Here is a 25223-nt window from a genome sequence, read left to right on the forward strand (position 1 = left end):
ACGCATGTCTACCTCAATTTCGCTTCAAATTAACATCCATTATTTAGGTAGTGAAATAAATATATGAGAACACGTAATTTTACTTGATAAATACTAAATTTATGAGTGGCCCCCTTGATGCGCCACCGAGAATACGGCACTAACGGGTTATACATCTTTAATATAGGGATAGCTAATGTCGTTGCTATCACAGCTAATGAATTTATAAGCAGCGGTAACAGCAACAGGAGCTATTAGAGGTAAGTTGCATTTACCGCAAGGTACAGCTATGTTGTTCGCTGTAACGCCTTAATTCGAAACAGCTAATAAATTCAGCTGCGATAACAACGGGCTGTCCCTATTTCAGCTCGTATATTCTTTCACTCGGTGCGTTTCTCTCGAAGCACGAGAAACTCGAGCGCCTATCGGGAGCTGAAAATGTACTGTGGACGAAATTAAGTAGTAAATTTGTATTTCATGTATACACGAATATCTTTCTCCGACGTCGATAGTGCTTACAGGACTAGATCGCGTGCGAGAAGCACGGGCAGTGGCGCAACCAGATCGACTCCGATGACATGGTCGCAAGATAAATTGCGGTGTCGCGCGCTATATACGTAATTAAACATCGTCATTAATCTACGCTTATTTATTGTTTAACGACTATTCGCCGATCCGTGTCAGCGTTATCGCGGAGACATTGATAATTTACAGCCACGTTGTCGAGCCTCCGCTTAAATACGGCGGGGAATGCGCGCCTCTCGCCGTCACCGACACTCATCCCGAGATTCCCCTCGATGGATCGAATTGCCGATGGCGGCCCTCGTGTTTACCTCGTAGCAAAATTTTACGAAACGTCGCGAGATGCGAGTACTTCCCTTATTTTTATTACATTATGCGAGAGACACGTATAGTTACGCCACCAATCAGCACAGACAATGCATCCTACCTGTACACTACGTACGATATTGTTTCTTTCATATTTATATTCTTCGCATAGAACTATCGTGGTATGTATAGGTATATATTTACGCGCCACGCATGGCGCGGCCGCATGCTTAATTAATCGCCGCCGCTGCGACACGCTCCCCTCTTTCTTTTCTACACCCCCCTCCCCCCCTTTACGACTCGCGATTATTCACCTTTATTACAAACTCCGGCCTTCGTCACGGCCTCGCCGACGACATATTACACGCGTTACACGATACGTCTAAATGTGTTTCGGTATGTTATCTACAATGCCGATGATACAAAAGTAGGTTGCTCTGGGTTATCTTCAATATTGTTTAATTGTCACGGTCGCTATTAGTTTACTCGTAAACAATTCGCGATCGTAAACACCGTATACTGGGTGTAGGTAGCGTGAAATCGATGATGTGTGGAGACGCTACGATATATAACGATATTTTATACGACAAGTAGAGCGTGAAAGTTCGCAAGGACTCGCGGCTTACTCACGCGAGCGACCACGAGACGCGTCCGAGAGAGATCGAGACTCGCTCTCTCCTTCTCTCTCTCTCTCTCGCGTTCGTTTTGCTCATTGCTCGACACAGACGAGAGATTCATCTCGTTCTATTATTGCTCGAGCCATCTAGCCAGCCGATCTTATCAACCCCATCTTATACAGTTGACAATCCAGTTGGCTTTAAAGCGCCTCGAGTCGCTCTGCCGAGGAGCCCGGTGAAACCTCGCGAACTTCCGCACCCTAAATGGTGACCAGTCGAGGCGTCAAACGTCCTTAATTACAATGCGGAGCGATTGAACCGGTGGTTAATATTGCTGCGGCGCTAAATTAAATTTCGTCGGTGATAGCCGGCGTTTTTGATACTTCGTTATTCCGCGTATTCCGACTTCCGAGAGCGCGAATACGCTTTGATACTGAAATGCTCTTGAATGATACATCCTTCGCTAAAAATGAATTTTTAATTGACGCGTTATCGAAGATATGTCTTACATCCGAATGACTCTTGCAATCGTCCTTTAGTGCCGAAAGAACACAAACGGGGCTGATATGTCTTCCACGTGTGCGAAGGTGTCTCACGTACGCTCGAAATAGATCATACACGTGCGGTACGATAGAAAGGAACGAATCGTCGGGTCGATAATTGATCGATTTCTTCCAGCCTCGCGACAAACCGCGATTCTCTCTCTCTCGCGCGCGCTTTTACCGGCAAATTTATTTCCGGGAACACTTCTTTTGCGGTTTTTAATATTCGAATATTTTCTCCGACAATAAGAGAGAGAGAGAGAGAGAGAGAGGGCCCGCTTTTCCTCGCTTCTCCTACACCTATTACGCTTCAGTTTTGACCCATTTCGAAACTGAGCCGCTTTCATATATCGGGTATTCAATAATAAGCTCTCTATTTGCATACGTATACATAGGTATACAGATCATTGAACGAAAACACAAAACGCCATACGCAAACGCCCCGCCGTCGTAGTTTGCGTATTGTATTACGACTCAGATTGTACAATATGCCCCAGTTTGTAGAATGCGCGCTCTGACAGCTTAACAGAAGTTCCACAAATATTTGCATCAATTATAATTTGTCGTACGACAACGTTAATAATAAACGTTACGGAAATTACGGTTAATTGTTAATTGCAACGCATTAGCGGAGAATACATTAGCTGGGAGAAAGGTGGGAGGAGGAGGGGAGGGGAGATGGACGAAGGGAGTAAACTTAGTAAATAATTCATATCGCCGATCGCGTTGAATTGTCCGCCACTCGTCGATTCTGCAAATATTCTCGCAAGCTCGGCCCATTTTGTTTCGCGAAAAGAAAGAAAAGCACGTGCGCCGGAAACCAGCACTCTAGTGCTCGGAATCAATTGCACTTTCGGGACGAGTTTTTCGGACATCGCGCCTATTGTCTCGCCTCTCGCCGTTCGAGTGAACGAGTTTCGCTTTTTAAATTTTTGCTTCTCTTTTCTTTTTCCACTTTTCACGCGTGAATACGCATACTTACGCGTGGCTGATACGTGCGTGAATCGAAGGTGCAACACTTTCGAGACCTGCTATCTATGTTAGTATGTACAATAGAGCGATAATAAAGCGAGAGATCTGTTCATCACGCGGTACATCGACCACTGCTCGGAAACGGGTGTGATTTAAAAGGACGCCGGGGAGCTTCCTCAGTCTTGACTTAACGTTACCATACGTAGCCTAAGTATAATTGTACTTATCATACATACTATATACAGACATATCGATATATTCTGATTTTTCGTTTTTAAAATACCCAGTCGCAGAAATATGCGTTCGAACATTTTCCTACGGGAGTTGCCGAGCTCAAAATTAATATTACACGAAGAATGTATACAACTTCTGTTTTTCAAATCTTGAAATAAAATCTTAGAAATATAAGAGAATACGTAAAATATGCGAATTAATCCTTCAACATAATCCATCAGTGCGGCTATTACTTAGACGAGATTTTATGCAAAAATAGGATAACTTGTCGATTTGATGTTTCTGCCTTCCGTGCAGAGATCCGGGGAGAAATCTGTCACGTCGTCTTCGCGCGCACCTCTGCCTACATATATAGTACATACACCAGTATTATGCTAATACTATACATAGTGTACTATACAGAGAGTTATTGTTAGAATAGATTTCCGGCTAACGCGAACATCCTTCCCCGTACAAATTCTAATGAACGCGATCCGTCCGCCGAGGTTTTTTCTTTCTGGTGCGAAACTTGAAGCGATCGCTATCGATATAATATGATCCGTCTCGGGTATATTCTATTAGAGATTAATGCTACCTACTCCTATGCACACGGTAATCACCTCCTCGAGTCAACAGTCAGATTCACGAGCGCTTGGCAAACGACGCCGACCGATGTCACCGCGTCGATGCAGCCTCAAAGGATATCGAAACTCATTAGAGAAGACGGCTGCTGGTTCGCCTGTCACGATCGGGGGGATAAACCGCGTCTGTTATTGCCGATAAACGTCGTTATGAAAACGCGTATCAACAACGAGTTATGTGCCGCTCAATCTGGAAAATAAGACGTTTCTCGGATTTATGCGAGATATAAGGAGAAACCATCTCTTTCTCCTTTTCTCCGCGAGCCAACGGAAAAAAATATTAATTTTCCTTGTCGCGGGGAAAGGCACAATGAAAATTGAACTTATATTTCAAATCGAGAGACTGATTTAATTAGTTGTGAATAAAATAAAATCGAGCCTATCAAGCACCACTCCATTTTCTCCTTTCGTGTCGTACGCGAATTTTTTAACAATGTTCTGGTATTACTCTCCGAATTTGTCGGGAAAGATCAACAGCGCGAGCAAACCTGCGGCACTGTGACTAGTCTCTCTCTCTTTCTCTCTCTCTTTCTTTCTTTCTTTCTCTCTCACCCTCTCTCAAGTGGTTCATCCTTCGCTTGAGTTGGACAGCTCCGTTCTGGCCTAGAGTCCTCTAATAAGCGCCTAGACAGTAACTGCTTTCCCCTGCAATTGGTGCAGCCCCTTCGATGCATCGCTCGGCCGTTGTTTCGCAATAGTGATCTAAAGCACGGATACATCAGCTGTCCGGGTGGCCAATTAAAAATGACGCGAGACGGCGGAAACTGCTCGTTCCTCGTTGGCCTGCCTTCTCATAGAAAACCGTTCTCTTCGCGATAAGACTTCTTGTTTATTGCTCGTTGTCGATCGTTATCGAGCTGGATGGGACGCGCGCATTTGTCGATCGCCACGCGATACCCCCTTCCTCTCACACACACACACATACACACACGTTTGCTGTTTCATGGAGAATTGATTAGATGAGCGGTTTATTATGAATAGAGGACATCGTTCATGGATCTAAATAGACAGAACCAACAATAACGAATGGGAATAAGCTGCTCTTTTAATAAATAAAATGATAGAGAGAGAGAGAGAGAACTTAGAGATAGAGCTAATTTAATTTGCGTATTCTTCACTTTCCGAGAGAGATAACCCCGACATTTCTTCTTCCCCTCGTTCGGTTCTCGCGTAGACGTTCCAAGTTTACGGATATTTCAGTTATCTCCGTGACGCTGCTGACGCAACCCTTAAAATAAATCAGAGCAGTCGTTCCCCGACGTTATAACACGATTCCGGCCACCCGTGGGGTAGATCCGCGCGTAACCCCGGCTGCCGCACACTCGCCGTCCGAAATGACCGTGCCTTCGAGTCGTAATCCCGCCTTAGCGAACTCCGACGGCGACGACGACAAGGACGGCGACCCTGGCCGCGGTCGGTTCGCTCCTAATCGCTAATGCTACTTATACAGTATTATTATCTTATCGTACAGTTTAAGTGGTCAGCACGGTAGTCCTCGACGATATTCATCCTCGACTGAAGTCCCTGAGCGATGGATTTACAAGTGGATGTACAAAGTCTCGATGGTTCGATGGTCGAAGTACGCGCGCGCGCGGCACCGGCTCGTGGACAGATCTCAGGCCGGGTGCAGCGTTCGCATCTGCGGATGGTGATGGAGGCACAGGCACAGCGCGACGAGGATCACCAAGAGCAACGAGCTGCCGTTGCTGTTGGCGCTGGACTCGTCGTAATCCGTCACGTCGCCGCCGTGCTCTTTACGGCCGCGCAGTTCCAGGTCTGCGGGAGAGCAGATTTCGAGACCGTTAACCCTCGTTCGGCACTCGCAGGTCAAATTGACCCAAGTCGACAAATTAAGATCCTACACTTGTCACGCCTTGAATTGTGTTGCGCATGCAAACATAGAGATCTCTTCTTAGCTCATGCATTTGCTCGCTAAATAGTACATTTATGGGAAGTTCTGCGCCACTTTCTTAACAACGTGAATGTGTTAATTTAATTTAACGTATATTTGCGTACGTTTTGACCTGTTGTTCGCGTTAAAATAACACAACAATTTCAGTGGGTCGTTTTTAACACAGTAAACATTTTTACTATATGTCTTCCCTTGTATCTCTTGAAAGTCGTATCTATTTTAAAAATCTTTATCGCGACAAATTCTTCACGTTTACCTTTCGTATACTAAAATTACAAAATCTATATACTGGGTAAGCATATTTATAGATATTTAAGTAAGAGAATACTGGAAAAGTTTCCGGGTCTCACAGATTCAGTGTCCCAAAGTAAGTGGCAAAAATTAAATGTGCCAATCAAGGATTAAGCTCGAGTGACGGGGAAGGGAGGTGGTTGCGTTAGCTCCAGTGTCGAACGAAACAAGTGATTGAGATTCTCAAGGGAAGAAAAAAAGGAAACGAGCGTGCGATATCGAATTAGCGTGCTGAAGAATTAAGATCTTATGTGGGAAAACCCTAGGAAATTTGTCAGATACAGCGGGTTAAGAAGAAAATCGTATGTGCGAAATGAAACTCGGGCGTTTAATTTGTACCTTGTTCCTTCAGCATGTCTCGATTTCCCTCCAGGATATCGTTCCCTGAATTATGCCTTAGTTTGCCTGCAAACAGAGCGATATTGAACGCCGTGTGCCTCTCGCAACGGAGTTGGGATACTTTAATATTGTCGATATTGTCCGAATAAACATTCTCACGAAAGAATATCTGATATTCGATAAGGATATAAAATTCCGCTCGCGCATCCTCATTCGACGCCAGCGACCTTTTGAACCGGCATTGTTAATCTACGCTACCTAGCGATCTTACACATCGATCGAAAATCGTTGCGCTTCTCCCCTTTTTCGTTATGTAAACGCGCGGGTCCAACCGGTCATCTTCTCGGGATTTGCGAGTGAATAATTGTTCGGCTCTTATTATTTCAATTGCTTCCTCATTCCGCCTTCTTTGATTAATTGCCCGCTGAAAGTAATTTGTTTCGCGACGTGGTATTCGGTTTCGGCTGGTACGTCGCGAGGCTACTAATGACGACGATTGTTAAATCAATTGTCCGGAAAGTAGCGACGACGGTAGACGCGAAGAGAGAGAGAGAGAGAGAGAGAGAGAACGATTTGCAAGACGGCGGAGAGGTCGCGTCGCCGAATAAATACATATCGGTTTAGCGGCTCGAATGTCTGCGGCAACACTTTTACAATACAACGACGCTCGCTCCCTCTCTTTCTCTTGCGACGTGTTTCGATGCAGCGAGAAAATAATTATTTGCGCGAAACAATCGACACAGTTCTGAAATACTTCGCGTCGCAAGTTTGCACGGCAATCGGAGCGCGACTCGCGAGACGCCGCGAGGGTTATAAATAAAAATTGCGCCCCAGTTTACTTGGCAAAAATACTTGGCGAATTTTTTGCCGTTTGCGCAAAGCTGCGGCAAGTTTAGTCTTAAGCACCGATAAAAAGGGGGAACGGACGAGGAGCAGTAGGGAACGGGTGGATGTTCTCTGTCGCTATTGGAAAAGCGATCTAGCGTTTTGCCCGCGGTGAGAGCCGCGCGAGAGTTCGTTTGTCTCCGTGAAAAATGCAGCCTGCTCCGTGTGTTTTCCCAAGTAATGAGGAGAACGAATGAGAGAGAGAGAGAGAGAGAGAGAGAACAGGAACGTACTCGATAACGGGGAAGGCATAAGCCCGGAGCAGATTGCGAAGGGACTTAAGGTATGACCAATGTGTTTGCCCTCACGTTGTTAAGTTTCCGCGCGCGAAATTCCGCCGCGCTTTTGCATATACCGGAGAATTGACCCCGCGCTTTATCCGGGGCGTAGTTTGACTGGGAGAAAATGAGGCGCACGGATCGAAGTAACCTTACTCGGAAACGAGCAACGACGACGAGCGTCGCTCGAATTCGCTTCGTCTTCGACGGTATGTCAAGCAAACAAAAATATCTAACGGACCGGCCTTTTTTTCATTTCCCACCTGGCCGCTCGGGGGAAATCGTATTTCCCGTGCCGCGTGTTTCGCACGTTTAATTCCGAGGTTCCTGATTTCTACGCATATACCCGCCAGACCGCGTATGCACACCGTCGCGTGTGGCGGGGTGGAAAGAGAGTCGATAAAATTGACCCAGGACGTCGAAACCGTTCTCTATAAATCTCCCATCGCGATGCAACGTCGCCTTCCAATCTGTTGGCATCCAAATATTTTGCATATATCGATTTCCGGGCGCCGGGCGAACGGGAAGTTGAACTGAAGGCGGGTCAATAATAAATCCCGGATTTTTCATTACGATGGCGCGGAAGATACTTGGTGAAATATGAAAGTAAGCCGCGTTCATGAGCGGCTCGCGTTGACGTCGCGCCGATTATTTATCGCCGCCGCCGCGGTAGCTTTTCGCGCCGCTAATTGTGATGACTCCTACCTATCCGAGTCGAAATTTTGCGGCCCTATGTTAAACCCTTCATTCGACAAGAATGAACGATAGCACCAAAAATAGGTTAAATTCTAATAATACGATTTACTTTGGCCCCCTGATGATCGGATATTTCCGTTTTCGCCGTTTTTAACGTCAAAATTTTACGTATCGAGTCGATACTCAACATGTATAAGTGATAAGATTATGTAACACATTTTAAACTTCAGTGTCGATTAACGTTTTAAGTTTGTGTGAATTTTTGGCACAATATTACTTCTCAACATATCTCTCACATACTGATCTCGTATTAAAAACGCAAAAATATGTTTGACGGACCGTTTGTGGAAACATGTGGAATGTGTTGAATTGAACAGAAAATGTCTTGCTGTGCAACATCAAAATTTTAACCCGGATATATATATATATATATATATACGTTCCCGCACAATCTCTCGCACGTTCCTTTTGAAAAATCGCGTGCCGACTCACCGGGTTGGATCGGCATGCATTCTTTCGCGGCGACTCGCGCGCAGATAACACGCTGCGCCACCACGGGAGGTGATTTACGAAAGGCGCGCGCGCCCGCTAACTGCGCGTCCGAAATTAATTCGTGTTTATATCGCACTTATATACGCCGTTATCTCGCGGACCGCAGTACGGCGATTGCATAAAGACTCGCGACGAGAGCGCGCGCGCTCATGCGGGAAGAGTAGTCCGCGTGGCCGTAAAAACATCGATTAGCCATAAAACGTAGGCGGGGCGAGATGTTTAAAGTTTTCCCGTTGCGAAATGAACCATTAAAGTAGCGAAGACTCGAGCGTCTTCGAGCTATATCACGGGGAAGGTCGGGAGTGTCTTAAAGCACGTGCTTCAAAGGATGAATTTTATATCGGCGTTCTTCATCCCGGCGACGCAGTGCACGTACCACACACGTACAAGCGCGCACGCTTGTATTGCGTTACGCAGGCTGTTGTCATTCGCTGAATATTTTTTCGCGTTTTTCCATTTTTCCATTTTCCCAGCGTAATCGCAAGTCTATGCAATTCGCGTCTGGAAAATCCTCAAAACGCGAACGACGAGGACGACGACGCGCGAAATGCGGGCGCGACGACGAGCTTACTGTCCTTTTACGCGGATGTTCAACGACGGATACATTTTGCGGAGAAAAGAAAGGAAAGGGAGAAAGGAATAACCCAACGTAGATAACAAAATACTTTACGTGCGCTTAGTTAATACCCGGGCAAAGCACGGCGAAATACGGTGCGCGGTGCAGGAGGCGAGCGCGCGCGCGCCGCGCACTGACATGTAATTTACCATCTCCTTTGAGGGTCCGATGTATTGTTCCACAAAGCTCTTCCCGTATTATTATCTCTTTGAATACATCAGCGTACTCGAAATACCGTGCCGAGAGAAGAGGACGCGGTGAAACCGAATTGGTACTCTAAACGTCCACCCGCCATGCATTTTGTCCCCTCAATCTTCGTTTGCATATTAAAGACAAATCCGATAATACCGCGCGGTACGAAGAAATAACGACCCAGCCGAATACCTTACCGCTAATTTTCTCTCTCTCTGCCTCTCTCGTGTGTGCGTACCTTATTTCACGCGCTATTATCTCTCGCGCGGCGAGCTATTTTATTCGCTCAAATATATTATCCGCGACCCGTCATAATCACGGCGGCGCAGCCGTGCTGATTTTTTCCCGATCTTTCCAAAGTGGATATTCCTCTTCTCCTTTCCGTGCGACTTATCTCGGCGGGGATATCGCGCGGCGTTATCCACGGTAAAGTATGTTACGCACGTGAGCCGTGAGACGTAAGCGGGAGGGGACCGAGGAAGAGCGAGGCCGAGGAGGTCCCTTTGCGGCCGGCAGCACTGTCTTTTTTTCTCCGCGATGAATAGCAGGTTGGCGGCGGTAGGTGCGCGCACCGAAATGCTATTCATCCGGGTCTCTTTAAAAAGTCGTTTCTCTAAACGTCTATCTCGCTATCGCGGCCGCACAGCGAGCGAGTGCGCATTCTGCGCGAGGCTGTGCACCGAGAGAGAGCCTGCAACCGACTTTTGTGCGCCACGACGGCCTGTCGTGCAAACGAGACGGTCGGTCCGCGAAACCCGACACGACGACGGCTCCTATTCATCCGCGATTTCACCCTGAAATAGTGCCGACCCCCCTCTCTCACTCTCTCTGCACTCGACGACGATGGAGCTCGAACTTGGTCGGATGGAAAACTTGAAATGCCTTAACAAGCACGAATGACACAGATTCGCGTGGACGCTTTTGTCGCGTCTCCAGCCACGGGTAACGGCGCCGGTCGCGCGCGCTTTTACGTTTCGTTAATGGAAATTATAACTCGGAAAATATCACGGCGGTGTATAATCCATCCCCCGCGGGAGAGGGTAAGGGAGTTAAAGGCGGATCATATGGAATCGTGTGTGCTCGAGCCAATTTCGTCCTCCGCCGGCGTAATTATTTGCACTTTCGCGCAACTTTCCGTTGTCGCGCGGAGGACGTTGGCTCGCCGAGGAACGATAACCGTGCGGGATTGCGCGCGATTATCCGACGTTAAAATGCGCGCTCGTTCCTTTTGGCCGGACAGAGCATGTTCGACGTGTGGATTCGATCGCACAAACTCGATCTAATTAATCAGCGAGCCGTTCGTTCTCTCCCGCCACAAGTACGCTACGCTTCATTATTCAAAAAGTACCCTCTCGACACAAAGCGAACGGTAGGAGCGGGTGATTGATTTATATTTCGAGAGATTGGAAAGAAGCGGTTAATTAATTAACGGCTTAACGTCTCAACCCCCGGCGATTTCGCGGGAATTGATAACGCGGTTTTCCCAAATTCTCGCGATTTTCCTGAAAACGAGCGAGTCGGATCGACTTTTAAGAAACGACGTCGCCGACGCATCTCTCTCTCTCCCTCTGCGACGCCAATTTCACGACGTAACGGAATAACGGCGCGCGACCCTTCGCGTAAGAAGGCAAGATTATACATTCGAGCCAACCGCTCCGAGCGGAAAGAGCAACGTACCTTTGTAGTTGGTGCTGTCATTGGAATTGGAACTCGATATCGCTGAAACACATAAATTACGCCGTTCAAGAATGATTCAAACGATGCCGCGCGTCAAAGCGACGCGTCAAACGCCTTAAACGAAGAATGCGCCCTTTCTAAGGGCGGCTCGGGAAATAACGAGGCGAGCAGTAACGCGGATAGTCTTTTCAAGTCACACTCTAACTCACGGCTTTGTTTATGCATGTTTCTAACTCACAAAGGTTCTAACTCCTTGTTATCTTTCACTTTACGAGTGCAAACAATTTCAACGCGCGAGCGTGCACCTCCACGCTTGGCAGTTTTCAGCACGGCGATTCGCACTGTGCACGAGGGGGTGTTGGGGGCTGCACCCTCCCCCTGCGCGAGTATACAGGAACTTCGGAGAGAGCTGTGTGCGATTCCGAATCGGCCGTCCCCTTTGCAACCGCCGGAATATCTTTGCGAAAGATTGTTTTATTCATAAGCGCGAACACTCTTAAGAATATAAGATCCGGCGGCGTGCCTTTCTGTCTCTCCATCTCGAGAGTCTCGGTATTTCATAAAAATTCCAACTGTTTTAACACAGCTGCTGCTTAATAAGCTGCAGCCAGCGCAGCGTTGCGCGAGAGAACTGTGACGAACGGACGTACTTCGTCTGAATCCGCGTCGCCGAGAGTAAAGCCGGACACGGGTAACGACGAGTAGTGGCGGTAATTTCATCAGGACTCGTTCTCGCGAGGAGATCGCGGCACGCTTGTCGCCGGAGACGCGTTTCTTCCCAGCGGAGGGAATTTTCGGCGATGATACTTACGATAGACCTTAATGCTGCCGTCGGTGTCGCCCAGCGAATTCCTGGAGACGCATTTGTACGAGCCGTAGTCGGACGGACTAACGGAGCTTATCGTCAGTTTCATTTGTATTTTGTACGCGTTATCCACCAGCACCGGCTCGTATTTTCCACCTGCAACGAATCGAAACGATCCCCGTCAGTGCACGCGACACACACATGTCGCACGGTTATGCCTTCTGTTGGCCAAAAATAATAAAGGGTGCGCTCGACCGAATCCGGCCGGTCACCGAATTACGCCGATCAAGTTACAGCATATCTCGAAAAAAATTATATGTAGACATTATATATCCGCTCGCGCGTTCTCTCTTTGCCCCAATTTCAGAAAAATCCCGCTTAAATAAACCGGACGCGGGTGCACGGGCGAATAAAAAAAAAAAAAAATTCGCTTTTCCGTCATGTGCTGTCAGTCATGTCTGACCGAGTCCGCCCGTCGTTCCCTGATGTGATTTACTCTTTCGGCTGGGACTTTAAAATAGAAATACGATCGCGAATATTTTTATCGGGATATGCGGCGATAATCGAGAGCTTTTAAATGACCGTCCCTCGCGCGTCCGCGCTATGTGGGTCAAGCGGGACAACACGAAAAATCTCACAGAGACCTCTCGTCGCGCGGAAATCGGGACGCCGCCTTCTCTTCCGCCGACAACAAAAGCCCGAGAGCGAAATTTAACCGAAGATATCTGTTTCTTAATTATTTCTCGCCCAGAGAGCCGGCTCGGGCGATTTAATAAGCGGTCGGCGCGATTTACGCGGCCTCGTGCCTCGAGATGAGAGCTTCTTTCTCCCGTCGCAATTGATTCGGCGTGTTCAGAGGTTTTTTGATTTACCGAGGCAAGATTATCGCGCGAGGAGAGTACAAAGAGCGATGAAAAGCCAGGAGAAAGAAGAAGAAAGGGAAGACGAAACGTAACGTTTATGATCGCGCGGATATTTATATCTCTTTGGTGTTATAAAAAATTGAAGGGGGATTCTCATTTGGAATGTCTTGTTTGGTGATTTCAAGCATTTCTATATATATATAATGTAATTTAGACGAAAAATAGTTAAATTTATATATATATAGTTTCACATGATTAAATTGTAACTTAAGTTAATTTACCCAACTCTGTTTATAGTTTGTGCAAAGAAAAATTCTAAAAATCACCTAGAAAACGACGATTCAAATGAGAATACCTTCTTCAAATCGAACCGGATTTATTTTTTAGTTGCCATTTGTTATTTATAGATTGACACGACACAGATATTTTGAGCAGCTTATTCCGGGCACAATATATTTTCGGGCATAAATAAGAGAAGATGAGTAAGATAAATGAAAAGTCATCGAGCATTTTTACTTTTTTATAACATGCGATTGATGCAACGCACACGACTATTATCGGACCTTTCTGCAAGTATCCGTGTTTCCATTATTTCCCCCCCTTCATAATGTCACACGCGATTCGTCAATTTACGATCTTTATTGAATCCCCGGGGATTCGCGCGTCGCAACAGCGAATAAAATAGCGAATATCGACATTCGCGATCGCGCCGGAAAGCGCATTATCCATTATCCGTTTCGGGTCGCCATTTCCAACGCGAATCCGTGCCCCGCGCGCTCTTCACGCGCGCCGTATCCCCCTTTTATTGTTCCGTTTTGCATTCGAACCGGGCCCCGTTCGGAGTCTTACCAGGCCGAGAACCGGATGCGCCCGCTGAATGGCATCGATCTAAACAGAAATCACGTTAACTTAGACCGCTCGCGTGTCGAATACCGAAACAGTCACGACAGACGCGGCGGACCACCGTCTTCCAAGCTGATTGAACTATTGTGACGTTACCTTTCGGCAGCGACGGGAATTTGTAGACGCCGCCGTGTCGAACACGGCCGAGACGGAACGTCGTTTACGTCCGTCCGATCGCCGGCCTTGCCGACAAAACGCGCGCCCCGTCTTACACGTCCGGATTGATTATGCAGGCTGTGCCCTGTCATTTGTGCGAAAACGAGGCGGCAGAATTTCGCGACGTCGCTGAGCGCGCGAGCCCCACGTGGACGTTCGAGGGAAGGACGTGCGCCGCCATCGAGCGATTTATTTAAAGTATCGGGAGAAGCGGAAGCTCATTACCGCGAAAACGCGCGGCAAGCTGCTCCCGGCGAAGAGCGGAGGCGGCTTAAAGCGCGCCGGTCCGCGCGCATCGGCCGAGCGAAATATCTCATTTATACATCGAGTCGCTGCTCAATAAAATAAGGGATTGCCGCCGGATTATACCGGTGAATCTCTATACCGAGGATTTGCGGGAGCGCGGCGCGTGATTTCAGTGTGTGTGTGTGTGTGTGTGTGTAAATTAATGTCGGTCGTTCGGCGGACGGAGAGAGCCGATCGTAATAATGTCCTATAAGGGGATGTTATACTTGAAAATTTTACCGACTGGATACCGAGCTTTTTTCTGCAAAATTTACGTCTCATTGGCCGCACAGAATTATAAATGCTTTTCACATTAGAAACGCCCGCGCGAAAATGTACCGGAGTGTTGCGCAACATGTAAGGAAAATGATGAAAATTTTCGACACTGACATCGCCAGCCGTTAATCAGCGTGAATATTTACAGCATACAGAAATCCCGCAAACTTGCCCGATTATGTCAACGCAATCGGGAAAATTTCAAATGGATATTTCTGCACCTTCTCAATTAAATTTCAAAGTCTAAAAGGATGCGAGAAGTTTGTCCCGCGCGGGCTGCATTAGTTGCAATAAGTGTGCACTGAAGCGTTTTCTATTCCAGTGCGGCGAAACTCGAGTTCACTAGACTCCTAGATCTGGAGCCAATTAATGTTGATAATAATTAATCAATTGTACAATTACAACATAGCGCGCCACGTTATTCTTACATTATAGTGTTTTTATTACTTGGCAGCACGCTTGTACTCGTCAGTTCTGACTCGCACTACTTCTATTCAATTCTAGTGCAGTCCCAGTGCAGGAATAGAAAACACACTTATTTTCGAGATCGCCTTCACGTTATCGACGCATATCACGTTCATCGTCGGCTTTGGTTTAACGCGCCAATTCACTCTGCCAGGTCTTCGCGAGGCCGCGGCACCGCCGCGGAGTTTTTGTGTACTTAAAATATGACACGACACTTTCTTTCGCCGCCGCTGCGTGCAAGTTGGGAGGAGGAGATTATTGAAATGACAATCCTTTTGTGTGAGAACGCTGTTTGCCCCGGCGACGTTAGGATTCGGGAGTGGCTGTCAGTTCTCCGGGGAAAAATTCCGCCTGTATTGTACTCGTCCATCGACGAAGGCGATTTCAAAGATGGCGGCGGCAAGGATGAGGAGAGATAGGTAGAGATAGATAGATAGAGAGAGAGAGAGAGAGAGAAGGAGAGGGGCAATTCAGTTTCTATAGAGCGAAACTTGAATTATACAGAGTGAGTCGTCAGAAAATGTAGGTTATTGAAATCGTCTTTGGTATAACGGCGGCCGATGTAAATAACGGGCCATCTAATAAACACCGCCGCGGTCTTTATTAGTGCAAATCCCGCCGATATTTTTAATTAAACCGCGACCGAAAACGCGAAACAAAAAACCCGAGAGAACCGACTTAACGTTCCACTCTGTATTATTTGTACGTAACGCGCGCACGGTTATATATAGAGCCAAATGAATCACCCGCTCGAGTGACCAATTGTAACGTTTCCTCGGAATACTACGGAATTCTGACGTCACACCGTCAAGAACTATTTCCGATCCAAACGACGAATTCAGCGCTATCTGCCGCGGCATCGATCACACGGCCACACGTCTTGTTAGAGCGGCGCTCGCCCGAGATCGCTTCCGATCATTTTTCCAGTCATGCCACTTGGCACACGTGCGAGGAGGGACGAGTAGCCCTCCGTGACATTTCTTATTGCGCGCAATCGAACGCATCACGGCGGCGCGTGTGTGCACACATTAGTGCCGTTAGTATAATCCGAGATATCCGGGTGTTACCCGCGGATTGGGGAACTCGGGTCTTTCCGGGATTACCCGGGTATACACATTTGTGGATACCCGCTACCCGTGGGCACTTGGACATCCACACGGAAGAAAAATAATTTGACGGCGCGACAAATTTTACGCTGCTGCGCGGAAGAATCAGTCGGTGATCACAGGGACAGAAAAACGACTTAATTTAAGAGTGCTAATAAAAGTACTAATCACTCGCAGGACATATTTTGATGAATCTATAGATTATTTTATTGTGAGGATAAATGAATAAATGTAGGAGAGCATTGTTTTGTTCGAACGGCAAATTAACATATCGAAAGGACGAATAAAATCGGAAGAATATTTTCTATACCGGCAACAAAATTGCTTCTGCTCTGATTACGAAAAATAGCTAAATTTAAGTTATACCAACTAGATTTTATTGCTGCCGCAGCGAATATGCAGTAGCAATGTGTTTTCGCTAAAACATCGAAGTTATTTTTCTCCGTGCATATTGAAGAGGGGATATTTTACCTCGATAACCAGAAAAAATAGTAACGAATAAATAGTTGCGAGTTTGCAATACGTTCGTCATTTGTTATCATTGGAAAAAAAAACTAATAATTTGTGACATTATCTGTATATTCGGGTACCTGGGAATCCTGAAAGAAGACCCGGGTAATCGAAAATTGACAGCACTACTACCCATTGTGTCATCGCTCCTTACCTATCGAGAGTTCCACGATTTTCGGCCTTACATATGTTACGCATGAGGTCGAAAACTGCACAAGTAACTTCAGTTGTAATAGCAGGGCGTATATGACGGTGTGTTGCGCGCACGTATGCCGTGTGTACACACGCGCGGCATCTCCCGCGTTGATGTAATCTCGCAGAAACAACTTACGGTCGCGACAACCCGTATTAGCTTTGATCACGTTCGGCCAATAGTCTGGCGCAAAAAAAAAAACAGAAACAAAAAAAAAACACGAGGGAAAATGCGGGATGAGCAATCTCGCGGATTCTGACATCAGGCGGTCAAAAGCGAGCGCGGGATGAAATTTTTACAATCACGTCCGTTCCGCCGGTTCTGTTTATTTGAATGCTTTCAATTAGACGCAAATGGAAATTGGCCGAAGAAATGAAAGAAACACAGGATGCGCGAGCGTGCAATTCGAATGGAACGTTTTCAACGCCCCCGGGGCTAGCCCCAGCGCCCATGCCAAACTGCACTACACCGTAACGAATATGTAACCATAAAAAAAAGACAAACGAAACCGTGGAACCCTCAAAAATGAATTGACAGCGACCTCCGCGATGGTTTAATTATTTTTCGCTGTAGCACTGATACGCGGCCCGTCCGTTTTTATGCGCGCCGCCGACGCGGCTATACGTCAACGCGAATGTTCAATTTTGACGGGACCTGTTAATCGAACGTTCACGCAATTTGTCCGCATAAATCTGCCCGCCACCGTATCGCTCATTCGGCCCGACTCGCGTCGCTTGAAACATTCGTCTCGCGTTATTTTCGTCAATTATCATCCGCCGGTGTGCGCGCGAATCGCTCGTTCCCTGCGCATCGAGTGGGGAAAAAAGGCGGAGGAAACAAACAGAGAGAGAGGAGGAAAGAGAGGACACCTTCGAATTTCTTTATGAACGAGATCCACCTTGATGCTATTTTATCCGTGAATCCAATCTAAAAGTTAATTCCCCAAATGAGTTTCTACTGGAAACACGTCGTGCTTTTAATTTACACGCGGCCGGGGCCCGGTATATATCTTGAAAATAAATGCGGGAGGAGGCAATATGGCGATTACAAGAGGCAATCTAGTTTTTAATGCCGTCAGATTTATTTATTTAAGCAGTACCAGGCGGCGCACACGAGCGAGCGAGCGGGCGGACGGGCGCGCGAACATCTCGCGCGGCTCTTCTTTCGGGCCGTTTATTCGACCGGAATTAGCTTCTGAATAATGCATGCGAATCCGGGTAGCGCGTTAAAGGTATAACACGATTTTATCTGGCATTTATGAGGAAGGCTAAGGACGCGACGAGTATGTATATGAACGCCAAACACGCCCGGCCCCGGAGATCGCCCTTTTCTACGTCGCGCGCGCGGCACGTTATTACATCGCCGTTGCGGTTAGCATTTGCATCTGTATCGAACGCAATAATGTTGCGCGCACAATGCGAGTTTCGACCTTCTCCCCTCTCCGATCACGTTAACGCGTAATCCCGCGTCCGAAGATTTCCGTCAACTGTTTCAATGAAATTGAAAAGCCGCTTGTTTCATCGCGCCTTCCTTCGCGATAACCTACGGTATAGAACCGGCTATAGAGAATTATATAGCGCGCGATATCTCGCGCAACGTACGCGAGCGGGCTAGTAAAACTAAACCGTAAAAGGCGTACATCCGAAGCGTCGTTACGCGCCGTAACTTTCAATCATTGCGACGCGCAATTGGCGCGGCTACGCAATTACTGTGCTGTTTTTTCTTCTTTTTTTTTTTTTCATAATATAGTTAATTCCCGGTCGTAAGAGCGCAGCTTCCTCTCGCGGTTAAGCGTGTATTCGAGCGCGTGCATATGCATGCGTTTGTGTGCGCGCACATCGTGATATGCGAAAAAGATACGAATCCGAAAGGCATGGCGAAAGGATCGATGCAAAGTACTAAAGCCGCCTTTTATAGACGGCGCATAAAGCAGAGCGAAACGCTTATACTCGCGCTTCGCCGGTGTGCGTGTTTATGCGTTCGGTATGAAGCTTTCATTATTCAGAGGGTTCGTTACAACCAGTTATTTTCCTTCCTCGCGAATGCACACTGTGTGAAGGAATACGCGTCGGGGGTGCAATTATCTATCTATCTCTCTCTCTCTCTCGTCGGCAGCGGCGCTCGCGCGCACCGTTACATGAATCATCAAAAAGTGCGATAGGTGCGTGCCGCGGGGGCGATGCATATTAGAAAAGCGTAAAGTCATCCCACCCTGCCTGTCGAGGGGCCCATGACTTTTTCATGAGCCCTCGTGGCGAACCACCGCGAAATCTCGCCGGGCGATTGTAACATCACGCGGCGCCGTTGCTTTCGCGTTAACTTATCGCGGCCGGGCGATGCTTTCACGTCCTTCGAGACAAATCGTTGGTCTTGCCGGAAAACGCGCGCACTCACCTTGCGGCACTATCTTGTCCTTATCCCTGGTCCAGTAATTGATAGACTTCGGGAACGCTTCCGAGGAGCACTCGAGGGTCAGCTTCTGGCCCTCGCGAGCGCCCACCAGCTGATTCTGCACCCAAATCATCGGCGGAACTGAAACAACCGAAGCGCACAACTGTGATCCCGAGTTACATGTTTGTTTTCGCCGTTCTTCCAACAACGAGAAGCCCTTTGTTACGGCTGTCGGCAAAATGTGATAATCGTATATCTCTTCCTCCTGTTATTTCCGATTATTCCTGATAATTGACGCGTCCGACGTGCCTTATGAGAGCGCGTCGGTCAATTAATCGAATTTTATCGTAACGAACCGCTCGGAGGAGAATAAAATGATTCGTGATACATGATTTAATTTAAGCGCGCGAATTTAATTCCGAGTAAAATAAGGTAAGGTGGAAAGAACAATACGTACAATGCACAGTGAGCATTATCCTCTTACTGACGGAGGGCGGCACACCATTGGATGCGATGCATAAATAGGAACCCATATGCAACCGGTCCACCTTTGTGAGGTTGAAGCTCGAGCCTTCCACGGTTGGGACTGTAGACGGGAAAGATAATTATGATAAAATATTAGTAGATTCGTTCTTCGTACGAGCGACGGTACCGAAAAAAAAAAAGAGAAAAAAAAACGGTGAGCTCTCGATTATTCGAGGCGGGGAAGGCCATTACCGTCCATCTCGCTCGTCGCTTGTCGATCAAGTAACGAACGATGCGTGGATAAATCTGCAAGATATTCCCCCGATCGGAGATACGCTTATTGCGCGGAATTTATTCGCACGGGGAAACTTCGTTTGTCGATAAATTGGTTAAAAAAAAAAAATAGAGGGGAAAAAAAGGGGGAGAAAAAAAAGAGGCGCGAAAATTTCATCGAGCGGACAAAATTACAGCTGTACGCTGTAAAGGTATCAATAAGTTTGCAGCGAGAATTTCCGTGGGAAATATGATCGATGTTATCGGTGATAAATCGAAATAGATGTAACTTTTACGCTATGACATCGAATGCTTTCGGTGTCAATCGATTTTCGCCCTGAAACACGCCGTGAACGTCAGTGCTCTCTATGTGTGGAATTTGACAAATTTTTGTTTTTTTTATTCTCGGGGATGTTACAGTTTTCGGGAATTTCGATAAAGTTATAGTTATAGACAGCTCGGCGTGTGGAAAAAGTGCGTGACGCCGTTTCTAGTCCCGGCGCGGCCGGTTACACGTCGATATTTTTATTAGCACTGGCAGCTCGCGTAACTGCAGAAATTCCTGAAAACCCTTGCGATTATATTTCCGTTAGAAAAACGTCGTTTGGTCGGCCGGCCCGGTTCTTAACTCGTTTGTGCTCGCGACGTGTGACGGCGGGGTTTCAACGATCGGTGTTAAAACGTGCGTTTTATCCGGAAATCCAACGGCGATTGGTCAAGTTGCCGCGACAAATGATTCTTTATTTAATTCGCCCGGCGAGCGGAATAACCGGCCGGGACAGCGTTTCCCCGTACTTTGCGTGAAAAATTTCGTCGAGTCATATTTTTAAACGCGCTCGTCCACCTCGGTGAAGTTCGCCAAGTACGTTCGCGCAACTTTTTCGACGTCAGTACCATTGCCGGCGTCGCACGGGACGCGGCGGAAATTGGTTGCCGAAGTTCCGTCACTTATACGTTTCAATTTAAAAGCGCATTCAACGTGTTTACGCGCGTTTACGTTTCGCGTTAGGCAAATTCGCGAATGTGAAAATTGCCGTCCGGAAAGAATGAGCGGGATTATCGCGCGTCTTGAGAAAGAAAATGAAGACGACGCGGAGGGAGAAGTTGCACGCGGTGCGTGTTCGCTCGCGTCGCGCCGGTACATGAAAATTGCGCGAGAAGTTTCGCCATTTTATCAATGTAACCATTATCGCGAACGAAGAAGGGCCACTTCCGCGCGCTAAAATGCACCGGGAAAACGTGCAAACTGCTTTGACGAACGACCGCGTAATGCAGCAGCTGCGGACTCGATTCCGAGCAACTCTCCTCACCCCGACATGTGTGCGACCTCTATAAAGCATTTTAAACTATAACGGTGCGCACCGAGAATGAGATGATAAATAAAACATGCCGCCGACTACTATGTAATTTTCTGAAATTGTCGAACAAGCTATCTCTCGTAAACTCTTATTGCCCGTAAAAAGTATTTAATAACTCCGCCGTCGATAACGCCGGAGATAAACGCGACTCGGAGGATCTTATTATAAACTGTAAATTCTCGCTGCGTAAAATTCCACGAAAATTAGGGCGCGATCGTGAAACATTGAAAGAGCGAAACGACAGATCTATCGAGAGGAGAGGAGAAATAGATAGATAGAAAGAGAGAGAGGTCCGAGCTCGCCGTCTAGCGTATCCTTCCTCCCCGCATTCGAAATTCAAACAGCAATTTACGGAGAGTCGTCAACTCCGGCAACACAGTTCGGAGAGCACCTGTATTACAGGGTGCAAATTCAGTTTACTTATCCGAAAGTTCAGGCTGCCTATGCCCCTTGCGCTGGCCACAATTAAATCCGCCGGAATATTTGCGACGCTGATGACAAATTTAATGCCGTTGGAGGTCGCGAATTAACCGTCCGTCGCGCGAATCCGCGCCCGAAAGAATCGCGGTGATACCTTTCGCGATCCCGGCTGACCCGTCGCGACGTTGGAGCAAACAGTCGGAGGAGCGTTGCGAAATACAATGTGTAATAGCTCGGCGGCCGAGACGAGAAGGCAACTCTCGCAAGTTCGGAGCCCGACAAGATAAGATTACGATGTATCGCATCCAAGTTGCCAAATAATCCAATAATGTTTCGGTAACAGTATCCCGATCATGATATCATTACGACGCGCGCATCGTCGGATTATTATAGAATGGAGCCGAATCTGACGGTGCAAGCGACGCCGAAGTATACTCTTCCGGCGGCGGATCAGCGCGAATATCCGTTTCGAGTGAATAAAACAGTCACAGTCGGTCGGGGACATCGTCGCGCACCTTCGCGTGTACTTTACCGGGCTAATAGCGTAATAGCGGAACTATGGATAGCGCGCGATCGCGGTTTAAGGTCGGTCCGGTTGTTTATTGTCCCCGCAAACGTAGGTGAGCGGAGGGATCCGCGTATCGCGCGCCCACGTGTTTGCCAATTTCAATGCAAATATAGAAGATCTTCTCGGTTTCTGCAAACGTATCACCTCGCTCTAACCTATTGGCCTTGCCGCGCGGTATGTTTGCGCTCCCAAGCGACCGGTGGCTTGGATGCACTCGTGCAGTTTAGCTCGAATGTGTATCCCCCGCAAATATAAATTCTTTTTTTCTTTCCTCCTCCTCTCCCTCCTCTCTCTCTCTCTTTTTCTTTCTTTTTCCCGAGGAGCGGCCTCGCGTGCGTGCCGGAACGAGCTTCTGGCGCGTTGCCGTCGCATTTCAGGATGTTAAAGAGATATTTACTCGGTACGCGAGCTCTCTCTCTCTCTTCCTCTATCCTTCCGCTCTCTCAGACTGTCTCTTCTCCTCTCGCTCAAAACTAGCTTCCAGATATATATATATATAAATAACATCGCGGATCTCTTTTCGGAGCTTTTGTTTCTCGCGGAAGCGAGGAAGACAGTTTTACGGATATCACGGATTTATGAACATTGAGAATTCATCCTGTCTCCTGGAGAGCTCCTTAATCGCGGACATTGAATAATACTTTCGCGGAACGTGCGTCTCGCGCGCACCGTCATCGTCACATATAAAATTGTTCCCCTCGCGCAGTCGACGTTCGGGGAAAGTTTGGCAAATTCATAAACAAAGTTCCTCGACTGGGCAAATTAAAAAGGACGAAATTAACGCGCGTCTCCGGAATATCTTGGGCAAACCGTAGCGGGAAAACTTCGCGAGAGATACAGCGTGGCTAAACTGTCCGGCGGTCTTTCAAGGCAAACACGGAGGGCGGAAATTTTGCGATCGCCGCTCGGCGGGCTAATGACACATAAAACACCCGGCCACGCTGCGCGCAGACGAGAGACGACGAGTTAGGAGGTGGGTTAAAAGCACAACTCCCGAAAGGGACCGCCGCATCGCATGCGAACGATCGCCAACTGCACTCCGGCCGGGAAGTATCAAACGCCGCGCGTCTTTCGCTCGTCGTATTCGATTAGCTCTCGCCGTAACGAGGCGTCCGACGCGACGACGACGACGAGAAAACGCGTCCACCTTAATTCAACGAAATTTTCTCGGGCTTTATCGCCGCCCTGACTGCGAATTACGCTCGTTCGCGGGCAACTCGTTAACAACTCACCTCTCTCCCCGTTGCCGAGGTGAATTAGCTGACCGTCCTCGCGCCGCCAGGTGATGTTGGGCGTCGGTGAACCGGTCGCGGCGCAACGCAGAGTCACGTTCCGCCCCTCCGCCACCACCATGTCCGTGCTGGTCTCATAGTCGACGATATCGGGCGGCACTGGGCAGGGGAACTGTTATCGTTAGAGCATGCCACTACCGATAAGCGCGCGCGGGTTAAGGTGCCCCGTGCGAGCTGAAAAGCGCCGGAAAAACGCACTCGAAAGTTCGATCGAGTTATTCCGATCCTTCGCGATTATACGCGGCCCCGAGTGAAAAACTATCTTCCAGCGAGTCTCGATGGTCGCGTTGAATGGCGAAAAAACGGCGGGATCGCCGCTATATTTATCTTTAATCCATTTAATGGACGTAACTTGAAACGCGGTAGCATCACACAGGATATCTAATAGGAGCGCATCCGGATACCAGAAATTAGGAGGTATACACAGAACGATAAATCTCTCTTTCTCTCTCCGCCTCTTTCTCTTTGTATCAGCGACGCGGCCAAAAAGACCGTAACACTTAGCGCAACAATAACGCGTTTGCGAGTTACTTGCGCGTATAGAGAGAGAGAGATAGAACAGAGCGAGGGTATATCTGTCCGTTCATAAATCAGCCGGCGTGGATTAGCTGTGCACGCGCGCGGAGGGTGGTACACGGCTTCTCAACAACGTATGACACGGGGAGAGGGAGACACGTGCAGGCGGCGCATGCAGACTGCACGTAATAAAGTAGAGAATGATAACGACGCATCCGCGTCATCTCCGGCCGGAAGCGAACTCGCGACGCACCCCGCCTGGGGCTGAACGTTGTCTACGGCGCCGGACCTCCGCAGCTCGGGCATTAAAGAGCCACCCCGAAGGACGTTCTCGTTTCGGGTTCCGTACGACTTCCCGAGACCCGAATAACGTCCGAGTTTCGCGGAGTTTAGGATACGGCGCCGAGAATGCCCGAGGGCGGTTTCGCGCGCGCGTTTGTGTGTGCGTTGCTTCGTGTTCACAACATCCATTATCAAAAATTCTCGAGACCGCGTACGTACATTCGTGAGACGCGCGAAATTGCCTGGCGCGACTTCTCGAAGTCGATTTCCCGGAATACCGCGGCGGTAACCCTTGACCGCCCTCCGAACATCGAGTCGAATGAAATAACAACCTCGTAATCGCGAGGATAGCGCGTCGACGTATATACGCGTGAGCCCGCGAGCGGAAATCATAAACCGAATCCTGTCCCGCTGATCCCCTCATCCGCGGCCGGGCTTTTCCATCCGGCTGCAGAGCGTTAAAGACGAGAGCGTGCTCTCACCCTTATTTCTCCTCCTTTCATTCCGCCAGACTCCCAGGGCGTTGAACAAACGCGTCCCTCGCGAGTAATGTCTTACGAGGTTCGCCAACATGCGAATCGGCCCGAAGGCTGCATCGGTTGCCGGAGGGAGGAGCAGGGTCGAGGTTGACGGGGTCGATTTTATTCCGCCCTACGGCCGGAACTCGATTTGCGGTTGAGTGCCCGTATGGGTGATGCTGAATTGGCGGGTCAAAGCTACCTAGAGTCTCCACCGGCGGCAGCCCCCGCTTCTCCTCCGCTGGCCCTACCTGCCCTACCTACCTATACACAGTCGGGCTTTGGACGTACGTACGTTCGTACGTATGTTCGTTCGTTCGTTCGTTCGTTCGTTCGTTTTGTTCGCTC

At 48.1% G+C, this 25223-nt stretch overlaps 1 protein-coding gene across 1 annotated transcript in view; it reads right to left on the reverse strand.

Moving 5' to 3' along the window:
* Positions 1–131: 131 nt before the first annotated feature.
* The window catches only part of LOC106742230 (neurotrimin-like), a 158865-nt gene continuing 133773 nt past the window's right edge, over positions 132–25223 (reverse strand). Inside the window, exons 4-10 of the mRNA XM_014614975.1 lie at positions 23500–23658; positions 19641–19769; positions 19187–19324; positions 12042–12191; positions 11231–11272; positions 6335–6400; positions 132–5568 (exon numbers count right to left, since the gene is read on the reverse strand). Coding sequence (XP_014470461.1) covers positions 5408–5568; positions 6335–6400; positions 11231–11272; positions 12042–12191; positions 19187–19324; positions 19641–19769; positions 23500–23658 — 845 coding nt within the window. The 3' untranslated portion in view covers positions 132–5407. The remainder of the gene's footprint in view (positions 5569–6334; positions 6401–11230; positions 11273–12041; positions 12192–19186; positions 19325–19640; positions 19770–23499; positions 23659–25223) is intronic.

The sequence above is a fragment of the Dinoponera quadriceps genome, unplaced genomic scaffold (assembly GCF_001313825.1).
Source record: "Dinoponera quadriceps isolate SergipeBrazil2010 unplaced genomic scaffold, ASM131382v1 scaffold628, whole genome shotgun sequence".
Classification (NCBI taxonomy): Eukaryota; Metazoa; Arthropoda; class Insecta; order Hymenoptera; family Formicidae; genus Dinoponera; species Dinoponera quadriceps.